This window comes from Lissotriton helveticus, chromosome 7 (genome assembly GCF_964261635.1).
Source record: "Lissotriton helveticus chromosome 7, aLisHel1.1, whole genome shotgun sequence".
NCBI lineage: Eukaryota > Metazoa > Chordata > Amphibia > Caudata > Salamandridae > Lissotriton > Lissotriton helveticus.
In genome coordinates, this window is record NC_136068.1 from 1,186,638,461 (window position 1) to 1,186,656,410 (window position 17,950).

At 41.9% G+C, this 17,950-nt stretch overlaps 1 protein-coding gene across 3 annotated transcripts in view; it reads left to right on the plus strand.

Moving 5' to 3' along the window:
- The first annotated feature begins 279 nt into the window (after nucleotides 1-279).
- Nucleotides 280-17,950, plus strand: part of SMURF2 (SMAD specific E3 ubiquitin protein ligase 2) — a 1,185,768-nt gene continuing 1,168,097 nt past the window's right edge. For 2 of the 3 annotated variants that reach the window (XM_078654335.1, XM_078654337.1), the window contains exon 1: nucleotides 280-1,140. In XM_078654335.1, the coding sequence (XP_078510461.1) occupies nucleotides 933-1,140 (208 nt within the window). In that variant the 5' untranslated portion in view covers nucleotides 280-932. Of the gene's footprint in view, nucleotides 1,141-5,677; nucleotides 5,778-17,950 lie in introns of all 3 variants that reach the window. The other variant, XM_078654336.1, reaches the window with a different exon arrangement.

Consider the following 17,950-nt stretch of genomic DNA (forward strand, 5'->3'; position numbering starts at 1 on the left):
TCAGAATTGCCCGTTGTAGGTGGCCCACTACTTCATCCCTGGTGTCGCCTCCCTCCCCCTGTTTTAAAATCACTTATAGAGACATGCGTTAAGTATCTGGGATGTACTCCTGAGGACTATACAAGACATAGCTTTGGGAAAGGAAGCACATCTAGCTTAACGTATGCAGGCACCTGAAATCAAAACAAAAACAAAAAAAATCTGCTGTACGAAAGAACGGAGTCTAAAAATACAGCAGCGGACGTGCTGGGCGGTTGAACCGCAGACCAGGCGCTGTCTGGGTCGGGGAGACAGCGAGGAATGTGGAAGGAAAGAGGAAGCACTGACGGGGCTCCTGGTATCTTCGTCGCATGATCTCTGCCCCGTGGCGATGCTGCCAACGCCTCCCTCCTCTTCCCAAGCCTTCCTCCCCCCTCGGCTCCAGCCCAGTGATGTCAGCGAGGCCTTTCAGTCGCCGCCTCACTGAATCCAGCAGCTGTGACCAGGAGGAGGACGGGCCCGAGGAGGACTGTGTCTGCAAACAAGGGGGGGTGACAAGAAAGGGCGCGCAACGGGCTTTCCGTGCCCGAGAGAAAATGGCACCAGCGTGAAAGGCAGTACCTCAGAGGACACCCTTTTTATCGCCCGAAAAGACGTATAAAATGGCTAACGTCTGGAGCCGGGAGGAATAAAGCGGCAGAGGCGAAAACAAACACCTCACGTTAGTGAGAAGCGTCACTGTGCAGTAAAAACGAAATAAAAAGTCGCGTTTTTGAAAGAGAAACCGGCACGGCGCGTTGGGGGTAAAGTGGAGCAGCGAAGAGGATAATCTGGTTGTTTTGGAGGAGGGCCGACTGGCTCCTCCTTCCTCCGCACAGACACACATACAGGGATTGCGCGGCCTCCGTGTCTTCCCCTCGCAGAGACGCTCTCCTTCCTCCTATGGCGGCGCGATGCACATCCGGGCCAATGCGGCCGCCGCTCTGTCTCCATTACTAACCAGGCCCTGCCCAAAGCGAGGGGAGTCCGCGCCCCGGAGAGCGGCGCGCCCCCTGACCGGGCTGGGGCGCCCTCCGCCGGGTCCCTGCACAAGCAGTGCGAGCCGGGACATGTCTAACCAGGGAGTCCGGAGGAACGGGCCCGTGAAGCTGCGCCTGACAGGTAGGAAGCGATGCGGCGTGTCCTGCCTAAACTTCCGTCTCTGCGAGTGCCCGGGCGCAGGGGGCTCTTTCCTTTTCTAACCTGTTAACTCGTTTGTTTTCACAACACTTTACTTCCAAAACGTTTGAGAGCATCCTCACCTAGGGTTCTTTAACCTACTGGCTTACATTTCTTATAAGAGTCCTTATAGCTATAAACTCCACTCCAACATATGCACCTCCCATGTTGTTGTGTGGGAATTGTAATCGCCAGACAGACCTTTAATATTTCTAAATACATTTTTGTTCAAAGTTTGTAAAAGTTACAAAATGTGTTGTTAATTTGCATTTATGCCTATGACTGTTGCATAAAATTCTCTTGTAACTCTTCCATAGGCTCTTTTCATCCACTTGATTTTGGTAAGCGAAAGGTGGTTTCAATTAGGTGTTGAAAATAAAACAGTGGACTTTGAAACTTACACGCTTAAAAATCTAAGTAGCCTCGTCGGGTATGAAGCGCTAGTTGTGTTTTAACGTTTCTTGTTTTACGCAGATAAAGTGCCTTTCTTCCTAAAACGTATCTCGCCCGTTGTAGTTCACTACATTTTACAGTTTGGTTCTAGTTCTAAATCAAGACATTGACACCTCCCTTTCACCACCCTGCTTAAAAAATGTATGTTAGGTCCTAAATTGTCTCAGTTGATTGCCTCCCGTCCCCCAAAAAGAAAGTTTTTTTGTGTGTACATAGTTCAAATACTTTTCATTGATTAGGTGTGACTTACTGTTAAATACCGAGGACTGAGTCAACCCTGCTCACAGCTTTTACATTTTTTTTTTATTGTTTAAACCCAGTGGGTAGAAATATTCAGGACTTGGCACTTCTATTCTGAGCACTAGTCGTAACATTTTGGGGGCATACGTTTCACAGCATTATTCTTTAAGTAAGTGTCTGTCCGTTGGAACTGAACTTTTCTAAACGGTGCCAGCTGTGTGGAAGTAGTGTGAAGCTTGACCTGTCTCTAACCAAGTTGCCGTTTGATGCCTCTAGATCCCCCGATTTTAGGGCGGGAGACTTGGTGATTTAATGAAGGATTTGTAGTGAATGTAAGGGTTAACATCTTAATATGAAGGGTAGGAGGTTAAAATGATGGTTCTTTTTAAGCGAAATAGCGGTAGCATAGCGCACCGCGTTTAGAGGGAAAGTGCTGAACAAGGATGATTCTGAGAAGATAGTATTGCAGTTTGTGTAAAATAACATGTAATGTCGAAAATAGCGGGTTGAGGCTACTTTTTAATGGCGATGTTTTTTTCATTTTTAGTGAACTCCTGAGGAAGGGCTAATGTTTATAGCCCGAAATGCATTGGGTAACAACAATTTCGCAACCGAGGATGTTTTATGTTTTATGGCGTGTCCAGACAAAGGCTCGGATGGGCATATCTGGGCATGAGAAACTGGTGAAATATACATGTCGCACGAGTGATTTGAACAACAAAAATAAATAAGATGACATTAAATCTCTGGATTATAAGGAACAATCATTACTGAAACTCGACAACTGTTGATAACATTTGATGATGATCGCAAATAATGCTGTGCACCTGGATATGGAGGAAAACCCCCCTCAATCCCCATAGAAACTCTAGATCCCCCGGTCATGTAGTTTTCTATTAGGAAATGGAAAAGTTTCTTTGTGGTAGCTTCCACAGCTTTCGCCTGTTCTTTCTTTTATTCTTTTAGGCGTTATGTTGATGGTTTAGCCAGTTTTTCAATCTCAAACGGAAACTTCTCACCAGTTGCAGCTATGACCCAAACTTCTTCCTAAATGCAATCCATGGAATTAAAATCCTCTTTTCCATTTAATACACATTTAGCAGGGAATCCTGCTTTCTTTAAAAACATCACTTTCCAATAGCGATGCATTCAATAAGAAAGTCTGGGCATTGGTGACTAAAGATATCCTCAACATAACTTTTAACAAAAAGCTGTTTCAAAGCCAGGTGAAAGTGGAGAGTTTGGTTTCTTGTCTTCAGTCTCTTGGGATGCTTAGACCTAGTTCTATGGACCATTTAGAGTAACATCCATTCATCTATACTGGCCACTGTTGCCATAATTATTTGTTTTATTTATTAGCGATTCTATTCACCGCAGCCAGGTCCCAGAAGGTGCAGAGGGCTTTACACAATGACCATAATTTACACAAAGCAGCGGTGGTAAAGAACAGTGACTGTACACAAGTTCAATTTAAGTACAATAGTAAGTTAGGTGCTTTATAACCAAGAGACCAGCTGCTTAGGGACCCCCTTCAATTTGTGATGAACAACTGAACTTAATAAACCATCTTCACATGTGCATAGCACTCATATATTCTTATTGTATGAGTAATAGTTTTTTTTCAGATGGTAGAATGGGAATGTCAATATATTAGTTCATAAGTCTTCTTCAAAGGTACATGTTCAAAAAGAAAAAACACCAGCTTTGTCAATAGAAATAAAACCTTGTCTCAATTATTATATTTTCAATTCAAAATAATACCAAGCCAGCCATTGCGTTTCGTTCTGTTGAGAACTTCATTAGGGCTGTAAAATACCTACACGCACATTGAAAACAATATCTAACACTCAAATTCAAAATTGTATACAATACTAAAGGTTACCATCTAACTGTACTTTAAAAAGATCTTCATTCCCTCTTATGTCTGTATCAATAATTTCAAACCTGTGTGTGTGTGCTTATATATATGTATGTGTATGTATATGTGTATATATATATATATATATATATATATATATATATATATATACACACTATCTTAATGTTCATTGGTTTATCTATTCTGAAAGCTATTGGTTGCACTGTACCAGTGAAAATAACTGATCATGGTTTTTTCTGTTATAAAAATCTGATTCCTCTGAGGAATAATTGTATTGGAACAATTAGTGAGCAATACTGATTAAGGTTAGAATTGAACACTTCAAAATGGCGCATTTTGCGTTGAAAATGGATTTGTCCCTTTTCTACTGTGACACATGGAGAAACATTTATATATAGATAGAGGAGCGAACTCTGGGTAGTTCCCAAGTTTAGGTGGAAGGCAGCTCCTGTTTAGAGCACCCTCAACACCACGACACTCTAAATTTGCTCAGATTGAGATATATATATATATATATATATATATATATATATATATATACACACTATCTTAATGTTCATTGGTTTATCTATTCTGAAAGCTATTGGTTGCACTGTACCAGTGAAAATAACTGATCATGGTTTTTTCTGTTATAAAAATCTGATTCCTCTGAGGAATAATTGTATTGGAACAATTAGTGAGCAATACTGATTAAGGTTAGAATTGAACACTTCAAAATGGCGCATTTTGCGTTGAAAATGGATTTGTCCCTTTTCTACTGTGACACATGGAGAAACATTTATATATAGATAGAGGAGCGAACTCTGGGTAGTTCCCAAGTTTAGGTGGAAGGCAGCTCCTGTTTAGAGCACCCTCAACACCACGACACTCTAAATTTGCTCAGATTGAGATATATATATATATATATATATATATATATATATATATATTCTCTTAATTGGTTTATCTATTCTGAAAGCTATTGGTTGCACCGTACCAATGAAAATAACTTATCCTGGGTTATTCTGTTATTAAAATCTGATTCCCTTGTAAATTTCCTTTACAGGCGTTTGGCATGCTAAATGATACAGATGTACCCCATGTTTGATTTGAACTTTGTACTTAATGTCTTCATTGATGATCAACATATCCATGATGAATTCTCATGGTAGGTTATTTACATGCGGTTATCATTATTCTGGAACCACCAAGGATTTTTTTTTTTTTAGTAGTATTTCCTCCTTTTGTGAACTTTCATAGACTGCGGTGCTTCTTCTTGTATCTATATGAACTTTTAGAATAGTTTTACACTATGCCAAGTTTTCAGTTACACATTACAAGACAAATTCCTTATTTTAAGAGGTCAAATAAAACAAACATGGGTAAAACAAGATATAATTCAATAAAACAGATTATGGCTCGCAAGTGTGGGAGCTACACATAATGTAGCTAAATAGGTTAAAAAAGAGTACAGTAGCATTTATTTATTTATACAGCGCGACATTCATCCATAGGATATCATGGCGCTAAGGAGAGCACATCCTAAGTGAGGGAGGGGTTCTGGAAGACCGTCTCTAGGTTGCTAGTCAGTTCCTAGGAAACAAATGCGTTACATTTTTTTCCTGAATGTCAGGTAGTCATCAGTAAGCCAGAAGTTCATTCCAGTGGGTCGCTGCTAGGTGTGAAAAAGCACAACCTCCTTCCCTGGTCTTCTTGATACGTTTAGTTTTTGCAGGTCCCTGATTTCACGACCTCAAATTCTGTGTGGGTGCATAGAATTGAACTCTGTCTTGTAGAATTCTGGTGCCAAGATGGTGTAAGACTTTGTGCGCATGGCTTAGCAGTTTAAATTTGGCTCTTTGACGCACAGGGAGCCAATGGATTGTCCCCATGCTTTCTGAATCTGAGCTGTATTTGCTCTTGTTACAGACCAGCGTGGCAGCCACATTCTGGACCAACTGCAATCGAGTGAAGAGGTAGTCTGCCATGCCCACGAAAAGTGCTTTCCTGTTGTCCAACCTGCTTATAAGTAAGGCTTGGAGAATGGTTCTCCTACACTCTATGTGAATCCATTGAAAGAGTCTTTTTAGCAACTTTAGTGTCGCAAAGATTTTTCCACAGAGTTCTTGTACATGGTCCTGCATGGTGAGTGCACTGTTGATGAATATGCTTAGATTTTTTGCAACCTATTTGGGGGCGGGTGCATTACACAATGATGAGGGCCACCATGTTGCATTCCAGGCTAAATGTGCTCCTCCAAAGAGCAGAATCTCCGATTTGTCTGCGTTTAGTTTCAAACAGTGGTTGGACATCCAGGCTGCCATCTCCGAAAGGTGATAGAGCAAGGTGGAACTGGTTAGTCTGATCTTTGTGCCCATCAAGAGCAATCATCAGTTGTGCATCGTCTGCATAAGTGCATTCAATAAACAATGGGCAATACGTTGTAACAGAGTGGGTACTATATATATGAATGTAATGGGTATGTGATTAGTTGTCCTTGGTTTCACCTTAATCGTTCTAATGAGGCATTAGAAGCGAGCAACCCATACACAGCTAAAAACATGTCCTTGTTAATTTTTAATTGAAACCCCTCAAATTTCTTTTCACTGTAGATGGAATACATTTTTAATTCATTGAGCGAAAACTAGATTGAGGGCAAACCTATAATCTACTGTGATGCAAAGGTAAATAAATGGACTGTTGTAAGAACAGCAAAGAGGCTCGGAGATGCGTTGCTTCTGATTAGTTTCTGTTTGTCACATTTGTTTTTTCATCTTTGGTGCTCGTGAAGATGTCTTGCTGTAAAATCTATTATGTAACACAGTCTGTCAGCAAGCTTCACGCCGTCCCCTTTCTCAAAGTAGAATTTCTATATAGGTAGTACCAATTACTGTACTTCTAATATTGCTTAGGCTGTTCCAGTCACATGATATTTTCAGATTGTTGTAATTGCATTTCAAAAATAGTTGAAACGTTTGCTCAGTCACAACTTATCAAGCGCACACCTTAGTACTTCTTTCATCATGACTTGGGCTGCGTTAATGTCAAGCCATTTTCCTTGCCAGAGTCTATATAGAACACAAGCTTGCTCCGTGTCTGGCACGCTAAGGGCACAATAGCTTGGTTATGTTAATAATGCACATAGAATCGGTCTGTTGATTTGAAACGCCAATAGAATGCCGAATTGTTGGTGTCGGCCCAGTTATCTTTTAAACTTTGTTACACATGTTTCAAATATCTCAACAGAAGATGTTAACAGTATTGTATGTAATTAGCCCATTGTTTTGTAGGGCAGTGCATTAAGGAACTCTCATTTTCTAGTGGAAGTTGACAGCTTGTATAAATTTGCTTCCCACTTCCTCTTTTATGAACCAGCCTGATGTTGGTTGGCAAAATTAGAATAGATTTGAAAAAGTCGGGTTGCAATTTGCAACCATGTTTTGTGAAACAGTTCTTTGCACATCTAGGCCTTAGATCACTAGTGCAATGAGCAAAGCTTAAGATTGATGTTTTATGTGTAAGTTGCAGTTCAGTGGCTATATGCAAATGTAGTGTATTTTGTAAAGCGCACAGCTGCCCCAACGGGCCGTCCCGGCGCTGTATAACGTTGTGGAACCCTTCCTGGCTCTCCCTGTGAGATGCCCCTCCTGGGCACCCCCAAGGTGAAGCCAGGCATCCCAGTGTTGTAGGGGCCATTGTGGAGATTAAGCAAGCTATTGCCCAGAGTTGCAGCGTGGGACCCATGGTTAGAGTAGGCGCCGAGGCGAGAATTATCGAGTCCGCGGACATTGAGCTCAAGACCCTGCCGCGTCGGGACTTGAACCCTGGTCCCGGGCCTGATCTCTGCTTCAGAGTCTGCCGCTCTAACCAGTGAGACACACTTCTCCAACCACTGACTCTTAATGCAATCGAAGCGGTTAGGACATGACCTTTTTAGTGGACCTCTCACTGTGACCCAGCCTATGGATATCTTTCCCAAAATAAGCTCTTTGCAGCTGCTATGCTTATAATTGTTTGTTTTGAATCGATTAAGAAAAACAATCACTTTGAGTGAGTATGATATGGGCAGCTGTTGAATAGACTTTTTAATTACATTTATAAGCAAGTTAATGTCCCTGTTGCGTTTATGTTGACAACTGTGGTTTCCAGTCCAATTCCAAAGAGGTGAAATGACAAGTAAGGATACAAAAGCTATAAATTAAAGTTAAATGTGTTGCTCATGTGTTTATAAACAGCGAGGCAAACTTAAATAAATGAGCTGGTAGAACTGTATTCAATTAGCACGTTTTTCAAGGCCCAAACATTACAAGCTTGCACTGGAAACATTGTTTTGACTGACTGCAGAAATGACAGAGTACTGCTTGATCTATGTCCAGGAACTGGCCTGGAGCTAATGCCCAACTTTCAGCCCATCTTCAGGAGCCAAATCAAATATTTAGCCACGGATTCGTTTTGCAGCACAGGATTGATTCTTTTTTAGACCTTCATAAAGTTCTCAGAAATGGTTGGCGTACCTTTTTAAGTGTCAAGCAGTTTACTTGGGTCTGGGTTTTGTGAACTCTAATGACATACTGAAGCACATTTTAAGCCTATTGCGTCGATGTAACATTTTAAAGCCCCCCTCCTCCTTGTTCACTTTTGCTCTTTAAAAGCATTGACTCCCTTCTAACATACCTAAAATTCTTTAAACGAGCCTCAATTTAGAGAGTTGTCTTGAATTGCAGAAAAATTGGCTGAGCTATAAGTGCTTTTCTCTCCCTGTATCTGCAAATACGGATTTGGGTACTGCATTAATTGTTTTGCCTAAGGCTTGTATCGAGAGCATGACGATAGTGATTAATACACTCTAATTTGAAAGATACCATTACAATGCTGCATTATCTAGATCCATCACCACCGGGATACCGCTCTGTATTTTGGATGACTGTTTGTTGTGTAACACCAGTGGTGTGTTGGGTACACCTAGAGACAGTTTATATTTCACATAGTGTTTGTTAAATTATTTATTCTACTGTCCGAATAATGCAGCGATTTGTACAAGAGGAGCTGAAAGAATGTTGAGGTGTAATTTAAATTCAAAACGCTAAGCTGCAGAATTGTTCTTTCATAAAGGGCTGATCAGCCAAGGTGGTGGTCTAGAAATATCCTTTGCCCTGGCCTTGTGAGCAATTCAGAGTGCTTCGAGGGCTTGTTCGATGTGGCTACAAAGGTGAAGGTGCGGTAGTCATCTTGCGGATGTATTTTGGGATCTTTGAGCTCTTCTAATCAATTAAAACTGCCCCCTAGGTACAGTCCATTTCATAGTCAAGAGAGCACATTAAGAGTGTTGGGGCCTTGAAGTTACTAAGGGCAGCCTAAACAAGTGAATTCATTTAAACTTTGTGTGGTATGTGTGTATCTTTATGGTATTTCTATTTTGAAAACCTATCCAAAAGGCACCGTAACACTGTACTAGGTCGAAGACCAGCATAAAGTCAACGAGTGATGGGAGAGGTTGCTCAACTGTGGATGGTTGACATTTTGATGTACTGTTCTTTAAAGAGGTGCGTTTTCAACTTTTTTTTTTTTCTTTTCTAGATTGGAGTAGTGTTGTGGCCGCCCTGATGAATACATGTATGTTGTTCTAGATGTTGGGTTCATAGAAAGAAAATGCCTGCTGCATTTTTTTTTTACCCTTCTTAGTCTGCAGTCTGATGGCTTTTTGGCTGTGGATTTGCTAAGAACCACCAGAGGTGGGGAGCTGGTCTGCAAGACATGCAGGGATGCTGGTCGTTTTGGGTTTGTAAATGATTCAGCTGGTTTTGATGATGGTGCGGGTCTGCTATGAAAGCCATTGGAGTTCCATCAGGGTAGGGGTGGCGATTTTCACATTTCTTCAGGCCCTAGATGAAACGTGCTGTGTTGCGTAGACTGTCCTTAATGGGTGGCAGTGTGGAATCTGGAAGCAGTGCGTTGCCACCATCCAGATGCAAGAGTACAAGGGCTTGAACTGCAGTTCTGAAGTCTCTTTCTGGAAGAAATGGTTTTACTTTCTATAGATAAGCGAGCCGGTACCAGGCTATCTCTGTTTTTTGGCTGTGTGTTACTTGATGTTGAGGTGGTGTTGAAGGTGAATCAAGTGACTTGGCATTCTTTGAAAGTTGGTGTTCGAGATAGTTTAGATTCATGTAATGGAGCCATATTTGTACTGTTTCTTGTTCACTTTTCTTGTCCAAGGGTCTCCAAACTTTTTAGTACAAGGGCTTACAATTATTCACGGGCGGAACTGTTTTATAAATGAATCAATACAATTTGAATGAATACGGTTTACTTGGATATCTTTTGTAATCGGCATGAAATGATTAAGTACAAAAGAGTTATGTGGCAATAACAAAGAAACAATGCCGCGCTTAAACTGAGAAATGATATGAGTAAAAATGTCAGACATTAGCAAATGCTCTGACAAAATAATAAATTAACTGTAGATAAGAAAAACATGCTATTCATTTATTAATTAATTTTAAATACTGAAACAGTGTTACGCTGTATCTAACAAAGTATTACTTTTATTGTCCAGTGCACCAGTCGCCTGCATCAATATTGTAACTGAATAACCTGCTCTAGAAGGGCACTGCCAATGCTTCGACAAGTCAACTGATTTGTGTTCTTTCCTAACACGAGATCAGTCCCTTTTTAATGTGCACACAGTCAGGAAGTCCTTTTATTTAGCCAACAGTACTGTGAATGGCAGGACTTTTTGGATGCACAGCTAATCACAGAAACTGATATACAAACCCCAAAATGCAAAGTGACGGGCAAGTCCTCAGGAGGTCATTTGGCACTATGCATGTTATGAGAAACTGCATATGACAAAGGGACTGCTCTCCATAGAGCTGCAGCTGTAAAGATCCCAGAGCAAACCACCACCAATATCCGTGCATGCACACAGCTTCTAAGTGGCTCCATGTTAGGTGTGACACCTCAAACCAGGCCTGCTTTGTTTTCATGCAGGGATTTTTGAACCACGTTTATAGCATTACAGTGAAACTTCAAGCCCCAGAATGCAGCATACTGTTGGCTATAAAAATTCAGGACTTGCAGTTACAAGACTGCGCCCTGCAGTGAGGGTGAACTGAACTAACGGAATGGCAGCACATTGGGTAAACAAAGGCAGCAGCACAGCCTCCAGTTGGTCACATAACAACCTTGGAGCACCACAGGAGCAGCCCACACGCCAAGCAGGACCGACTTACACTGCTCGCTGAGTCTCCGAAAGGCGACGCTCCTCGAGGTGGTCTCCATGTTAGTGCAGTAAGAGTACATTCCCTTGGAGCAACAGCAGTAGAGTCCTCCTCCCCTCAGTGTCTGGGGTCAGCAGCTGGCATGTTCCCTGCCTAGGACAGTGTGCTTCTGTTATTGCCACAACTGGCCATGTCCGGGATAGGCGGAGGAGAAGGTATTCTTGATCCGGGATCCGCCCTCCCAGTGACAGACAAGGCAGCAGCAAGCTCAGTCATGCACCATGCCTCATGCACATGGCTATGTACACGACCAGTGTGTGTCATGTTGCTGCATAAAATCTTGTCGCTGGCTGGATGTGGCCCACTGGCGGTGGTCTGGAGAGTCCTGTTCATGTAAAATATCAAGATTTCTGTCTTTGCTGGGTAGAGCTTTAGGTAGCTCCTGGACATCAACGTCTAGATGATCAGGCAGTGTTTGAGGCATTAAATATCTAAAGCAGATGAGACTTTCAAATAGTTGTGTATCATTAGCATACTAGTGAATCTTTATGCTGTTATCGGTTAGTAGAGTACCAAACAGCTAGCTCTATGTAAAGTTTGAAGATGACTGTAGTCTGAATGGCACCCTGGGGAACTCCGCAGGTGATTGTAATCTATTGTGACTTGGACCTTCCCATGTGAGCAAACTGGTATTAGTTGGAAAGGGAGGTTGACAACCAGTAAATTACATTGCTGGTGAATTCCATTTGTGACTCCATGGTGCTTATGGTGTGGAATGGTCAAATGTTGAAGGCAGCTAAGAGGTCCAGCAGTATCAGTAGGCAAGGGTCATCTTCCTCTATGGTCAAGAGGACATTGTCCACGAAGTGTGAATTAGCAGTCTCCATGAAACTGTGTAATTTGAAGCCAGTGCACTGTGCCGAAGACAATTTTTCTGACTTGGTTCGCATAAGGTTTTTGGAATGCATTGTATTCCATGATCACTTCCAGGTTTCTCGCTTTCGTCGGTGTCACTGATGGCGTGCTGAGTGTCAGCCCAGATGGTTGTAGGCTGGTTGTTCTTCCATTCTCCGCAGGCTAGGATCTCTGTTTTGGAGGACTTTATGGTGATTCCTCGGCATCCATTAGTCAGTGGCTCATTGACAGTGGTCTAGTCCGAAGATGTTTAGGGCCTATAGGTTATCCTGCTTTACGAGGCTTCCAGTATCATCAGTGTGGTTGTAGAAGGTTAGAGTGGAAGTAATCCAAGTTGATTTTGCACCTTTCCTAGGGTGGAACTCAGGTTTATAGTCTGAAACTTGGTTGTAGTCTTCTAGAAAGAACACATCTGTTACTGTAAGACTGGGCCTTTCAAGAATGTCTTATACCTGACTGTGTTGGATCTATATATTAATTTATCAGTAGTCCTATTAAGCTCATGTTGTGCTGCATAACTAAATACTTATAAGGTCCCAAAGGTGAGACCTATTGGCTATGCCAATGCTTGTTGCTCTTCTGCTGTGCTTGTGCTCCTGCAACTGTCTGTGGGCCACAAACATCGATGCAGGACTTAAATAGCATCTACCGATGTAGCCCATTTCTTTTCACTATTAAACCTATTTTAAGCTCAAAGCAGACATACCGGCTGACATGCTATGCATAGTTATGGAGTGCTCAACTCCTCTGACAGGTAATTTTGTAGAACTACTCGGCTGCACGCAAGGACACTTATGACTTGTTGGCCTCAAGTTCTGATCTGTAACACCCCTCTTTAGTTGCTTTCCTTGCCACGCAGCACTTCTTGGCAGTGTCTGGGCACTGCTGTTTCTCTACCTCTTCTGTGTTAAACCTTGTACCTCAAGCAATGCTATGCCTTCTCTCGTTTCCAGTGCTTGGTGAGAGGGCACCTAACCTTTTGTCCCGATTCCCTCAGTAAAGTTCCTCTGATAGCCCCTCCTACTGTGTTGTAGTGGTTTGTGCAGCCAGCTATCAGACACTGCTTTCTTGGTGTTATTTAGAGGCTGCAGAAGCTTGTGCCCTAGACGTCCGAACTGCTTGTCCGCCCTATATTTATTTGCAAGAATGACTGTGTGATGGCTTTTCGCCGAAGAAGGACTTGTTTGTGGCCTGTTTCTTCCTGGCAAACTTAAAGGGCTGTGATTGGCCATGAGACAAAGTAAGAAACTCACTTCACTGACAGCATAAAGGCAGTGAAGTATGCTTTTTTTTTTTTTAACGAACCCCGCCTTCCCCACACACAATATAGACTCCTTCGAGTTGGGCATCTTTTTTTTTTAAAGCGTCTTTAGATCTTGGCTGGCGACCCCCTATTGCTGCTTCTGCATGCCAGTGAAACTCTGCAAGGTTTGTTGGTCTGTCAGTTTCTCCTTTGTCCTAAGTTCTGTTTTTGTATCCTATTCTTTCTGTTAGGCTTGTTTCTGGGGTCTGTGAGCCCAAGCCATAGCTGGGTGACGAGAACAGTTTCTAAAATATGTGCTCAAGCCCGGCACTGTATCCAGTGGACTGTAACGACCACAAAGGACAAAGTGAAATACGAAGTTTCATTTTGCGGCATGGAAGTGAAGGGTTCCAACCATGACCGTGGTTACCGCATGAGTAACGTAATTTGATTTGTGGTCTTTTATTTTTTTTTCTTCCTTTTTTTCTATATATTTTTTTTAAATGCTGCAGTCATGTGTTTGGTCGGTGTGTGTACTTTTTTATCTAGCAACTACATAACTGTTAATAGGCCTGGTCTCTCATGCAGGCTCAGACACCAGCTTTGCTCTTCCAGTGTCAAGGTCACCTGAAGTCAAGGTCACCCAAAGTTCCACCTGTTCAACCTGATGGGAGTACATGCTCACCTGCCTGCCTTAAGCCACGGCATCTGTGTGAAACGCAATGCCCAATATGATGCTCTCTTGTACAGCTCAACCCGTCATCTTTGAAATATATTCAGGCTCTCCTTGAAGGTATGCTTTGTTTAGCCTTTCCATAACCTGTTTCGCGTTGCTGTAGGTGAGCGGCTTTCTGTATGAAACTGAAGTCCATAGATGTTGGTATTATATTTCTTCCTTAGTTTTTTTTCCATCTCTTCCGAGGATGAGGGCCACCTTTATCTTCCTTAATGTGAGCCTGGTTTCTTCTTACGGTTAAGATATTTGATGCACATTTTCTTTGTAATACGATTTAATTTCCTTTAACTAAGGTACAAGTCCGCATCATCAAAAACTTTATTCGATTATTAAAAAATAAAGAAAAGCAACACAAGTTGTACCTAATCCATTTCAAATATAAAAACGTGGATAGTAATATTCACTCATACAGATGACATTTTCTGTTAAAAAAAAATTGATGATTTTAAGAAAACTACTGACGCTAAAGCAAACCTGAATATTAGGCAACAATACGTTCGTAAAAAGAACAATGCTGGCTTGCATTGACTAAGCCCATACATTTTTAAAATTGGTTTTAAATGTTTACGAGTACGCTGCTGATTAATATTTACAAAAACAAAAATCTCAAGAGTTTGCACCACAGGGACAGACTAAAACTGAGTCCGTTTCGTATTGGCCCAAGGGGAAGCAGAGTAGAGATCGTATGGTTCGAAGTCGGAATCTCGCTAAGAGTGATCCCTCTCGAGGGCTCGAAAGCCAGCCCAGGCACTGCTCGAGATTTGTCATTGTTTGAATAACCGCATACTCTCGCAGGCTGTTTACTTAACTGTTCCTGCTCCCTGGAAGACTGCAAGTCAGAGAACAAGCATCGCGCGCGCGCGTGTGTGTTTGTGGCGCGCGCGCACACAGTCTGCTCTTTTTCCAAGCACACACTTGTGCTTGTGGTGCGCCGCTGCGCACTCCAGCAAGCTGTATGCCGCCACAAGCACGTGTATGTGCTTGGAAAAAGAGCTGTACGACGGCTAAAGGTTGCCAGCGCATGTGCGCTGTGTAGGCGAGACCTAAAAAGGTCCTTTGATATCGGCGATGACCTAATCAATAGGCACATTGATTACCACCAAGTACAACAATATGAAGTATTCTTTTTCAGGTCTTGCTGGGGTTTTGTGTGATGGTTGTGACAGACTATGTTAACCCTGTGCCACACCTTGTTTAATGGAGGCACAGTAATTCCTGAGTAATGCTGGGTATGGTTTGTGGGGCTTGCCGTGTTCTTTTATTTAGCGGTTTGAATTGGGCAGGCTGATATGTATGGTGCAGATGCTGGAGTATGACCACTCACATTTAATTGCAATAACATTTCAGAATTGTCCAAAAAGTTTTGAATATTTTTGGAACAAAACAAAGATATGATTATCTTCTGTGTTTTGAGGCCTGGTTCTGGTAGAGTTTCATGAATAGTTTGTTTTGATTTTTATAACTTGGGGTTTTAAATGTATCTGTTTCTGTCATTTGTGTGTTTGAGCTTTCATGTGTGAATTTCCAAAAGCTTTTGTTTTATGTTTTAATTTTGTTGTCAACACCTTGAAATTTGCTACACAACGTTGGATACCGTTATGTCATGTCTCTGGTATGTCTCAGACGTTTTTGTAATTCACTTCAACAACTAACTCTCATTCTTGTCATCAGCCATACAATTCATGCGATCAAGCATGCTTTGCACGTACATTGTTAACATTAGGAAGAATGCTCTCTTAAACTGCGTACACCATTTGTATCTTGGCCCCTCTTCATTACTCCTCGACTCCCCTGTCCAAGTCCTTGGGTTTTTCCAGCATGTGATCACCATATACGGCTATCACATTAGAGCAGTGCTTGGTAAAATAGAAGTGCAGGTACCCTATAGCAGAGTACCTTCTTGCTTCTGAAAAGTGCAGGCACTCTCCAATTTAAAAAGTATTACACCTATGCTGAGAAGTGACGGGACCTGCCTAGTTAAGGGACTGCGTTAAAGTACTTTCAGGGGAAAGCGATGGGCCTCGGACATTTAAATTTTGGTGTGTTTGGGTCACTAGAGTATTTAGCTGGGACCTTGCTTTCAGACGTTTTCCATTCCTATTTATTTCTGTGCTGTTTTATACAGTGCATCAACTGTTTATTAGAAGCCCTGACTCTTCTGGGTGCAAGAACAGCCAATTCTTATTGAATAATTCATGGTTCTCTTTGCTGGTGGCCATTGGCTCATTTACGGTGATCAGTTTAACACTCCCAATACATCGGTATCAAGGGTTGTTCATATTTCACACAAAAAAACTGTATTGATTAGACACTAATCCATGCACCATTATTCACACAACGTCTGTAGATCAACGTTGCACTTCCGCGGTGCTAGGTACCGTGAGACAATGTGGTAGTTCACCTCACACCGGTGAAGTGCAACGACGATCTACAGACGCCGTCTTGCTGCCAGGAACAGCGTTTCTCGCTGATATCAGGTTGTTACCGGCTGGAGCAACCTTCATGCTAAACTTCGATCTATTTCGTCCCTCGCCACTGACTGCCTGTGTAGTGGAATACACCTATACACCTGATCTATCCACAAGAATAACGGGGACCCCATTTGTTGAAGCTCCTTTTTGCCTGAGTGTAGAAATTGGACTTCGCAACGACATGCATAGTCTAACTAAGAGTTGCATGGTCCTGAGGAGAGCCCTGACAATTTACAGGGTTCGAAACACGTCGACCTTGCGCCCCCCCCCCCCCCCCCCCCAAAAGTCAAGCAAATACATTCCAATTGAAGTGGATGTTGACAATTCACACACAGTCTGGTGTTTAACAGTGTTCATTATATTGCGGTGCAGTTTAGTTGACTGAAACATTTTCTGTTGTGGGGTTACGCTTTAGCTTTCCCTCGGGGTGAGCCCCCTTTGTGTGCAAATTGTAAATTCTATTGGGGCAGCCCGTGGGTTTGTGGATGAATGTGCGGAGAGGGTTATGATTCGGTTGTGAATGTGTAACGGTGGTGAGAAAGCATTGAATGTGTGGGTTGTTTTTTTATCAAATAATGGTTTGAATAATTAATAGGTGTTGTATGGTGGTATTTTGTTTAGGGGTAAGTTATATATTTTTGTGATTGTATATATTGTATATGAAAAATATGTTTTGAAAATAAGAATAACTTTGAGAAATGTATCTTTCGTTGAGACCAGTGATATGTTTACATACCCGACATGTATATTGTCAGCTGGTCAGAATGGAATCACCAACATCACACCCCGAACATGCCTGGTACATCTGTGTGTATATGTGCCCGTTATGTAGATTTTGCGTACCCCTACCAGGTTGAAATACGAATACCACATACATGTCTACTGCAATAACATTGATGTGTACAATATAACAAACGGCTGTGTCCTTTGATACACATCCATGGACCTAATGCTCCAAACAGATTCTCAGCGGGATCTAGCTGGCAGCTATCCAATATAATGCAACCCTAAACAATACATTAGTCTGATAATACAGTATCAAGAGATTAGTTTGTCTCTGGTCAGCGAGAATCTCAGGTTGTTAAATGGCACTCACATCCGGAAGTGAATAGGGCCCCTATACATTTGGGGACGGTGCTATACAAATACACTTCACAAAATTTCTGTACTTCAAAGGTCAAAAACATTTCCCTTATGGGAATTAGTCTAGTTCATTCACAGTTATTCCTTTATATCGCATCCATGTGTTTTTGTGGTTCTGATTTAAAAAAAAAAAAAATATATATATATATATGTATTTTTGTTGAGGTGGCGAAGGCATATTAAATAGTGGAATTAGCTGCAAGCTAATTTGATTAACAAAGAGTAGTTGGAGTTTGAACCCTTCCTTAACTGTTATGCACTGCAATCTAAAAACAATTTAGGTTAAATATTACTTCTTGAGGAATCCATCCCAGACCCTGATTTCAGTGATGGAAGAAATAAGTTAAATGAAATACCACATGCCCTGTACCGCATGCTAACTGGAACACTGTTCTCATCTGTCCAACATAGACAACCTTGGATTTTACTTTGTAGCATCAAGTTTAAGGCTAAAACACCCCAACTACTGACAAC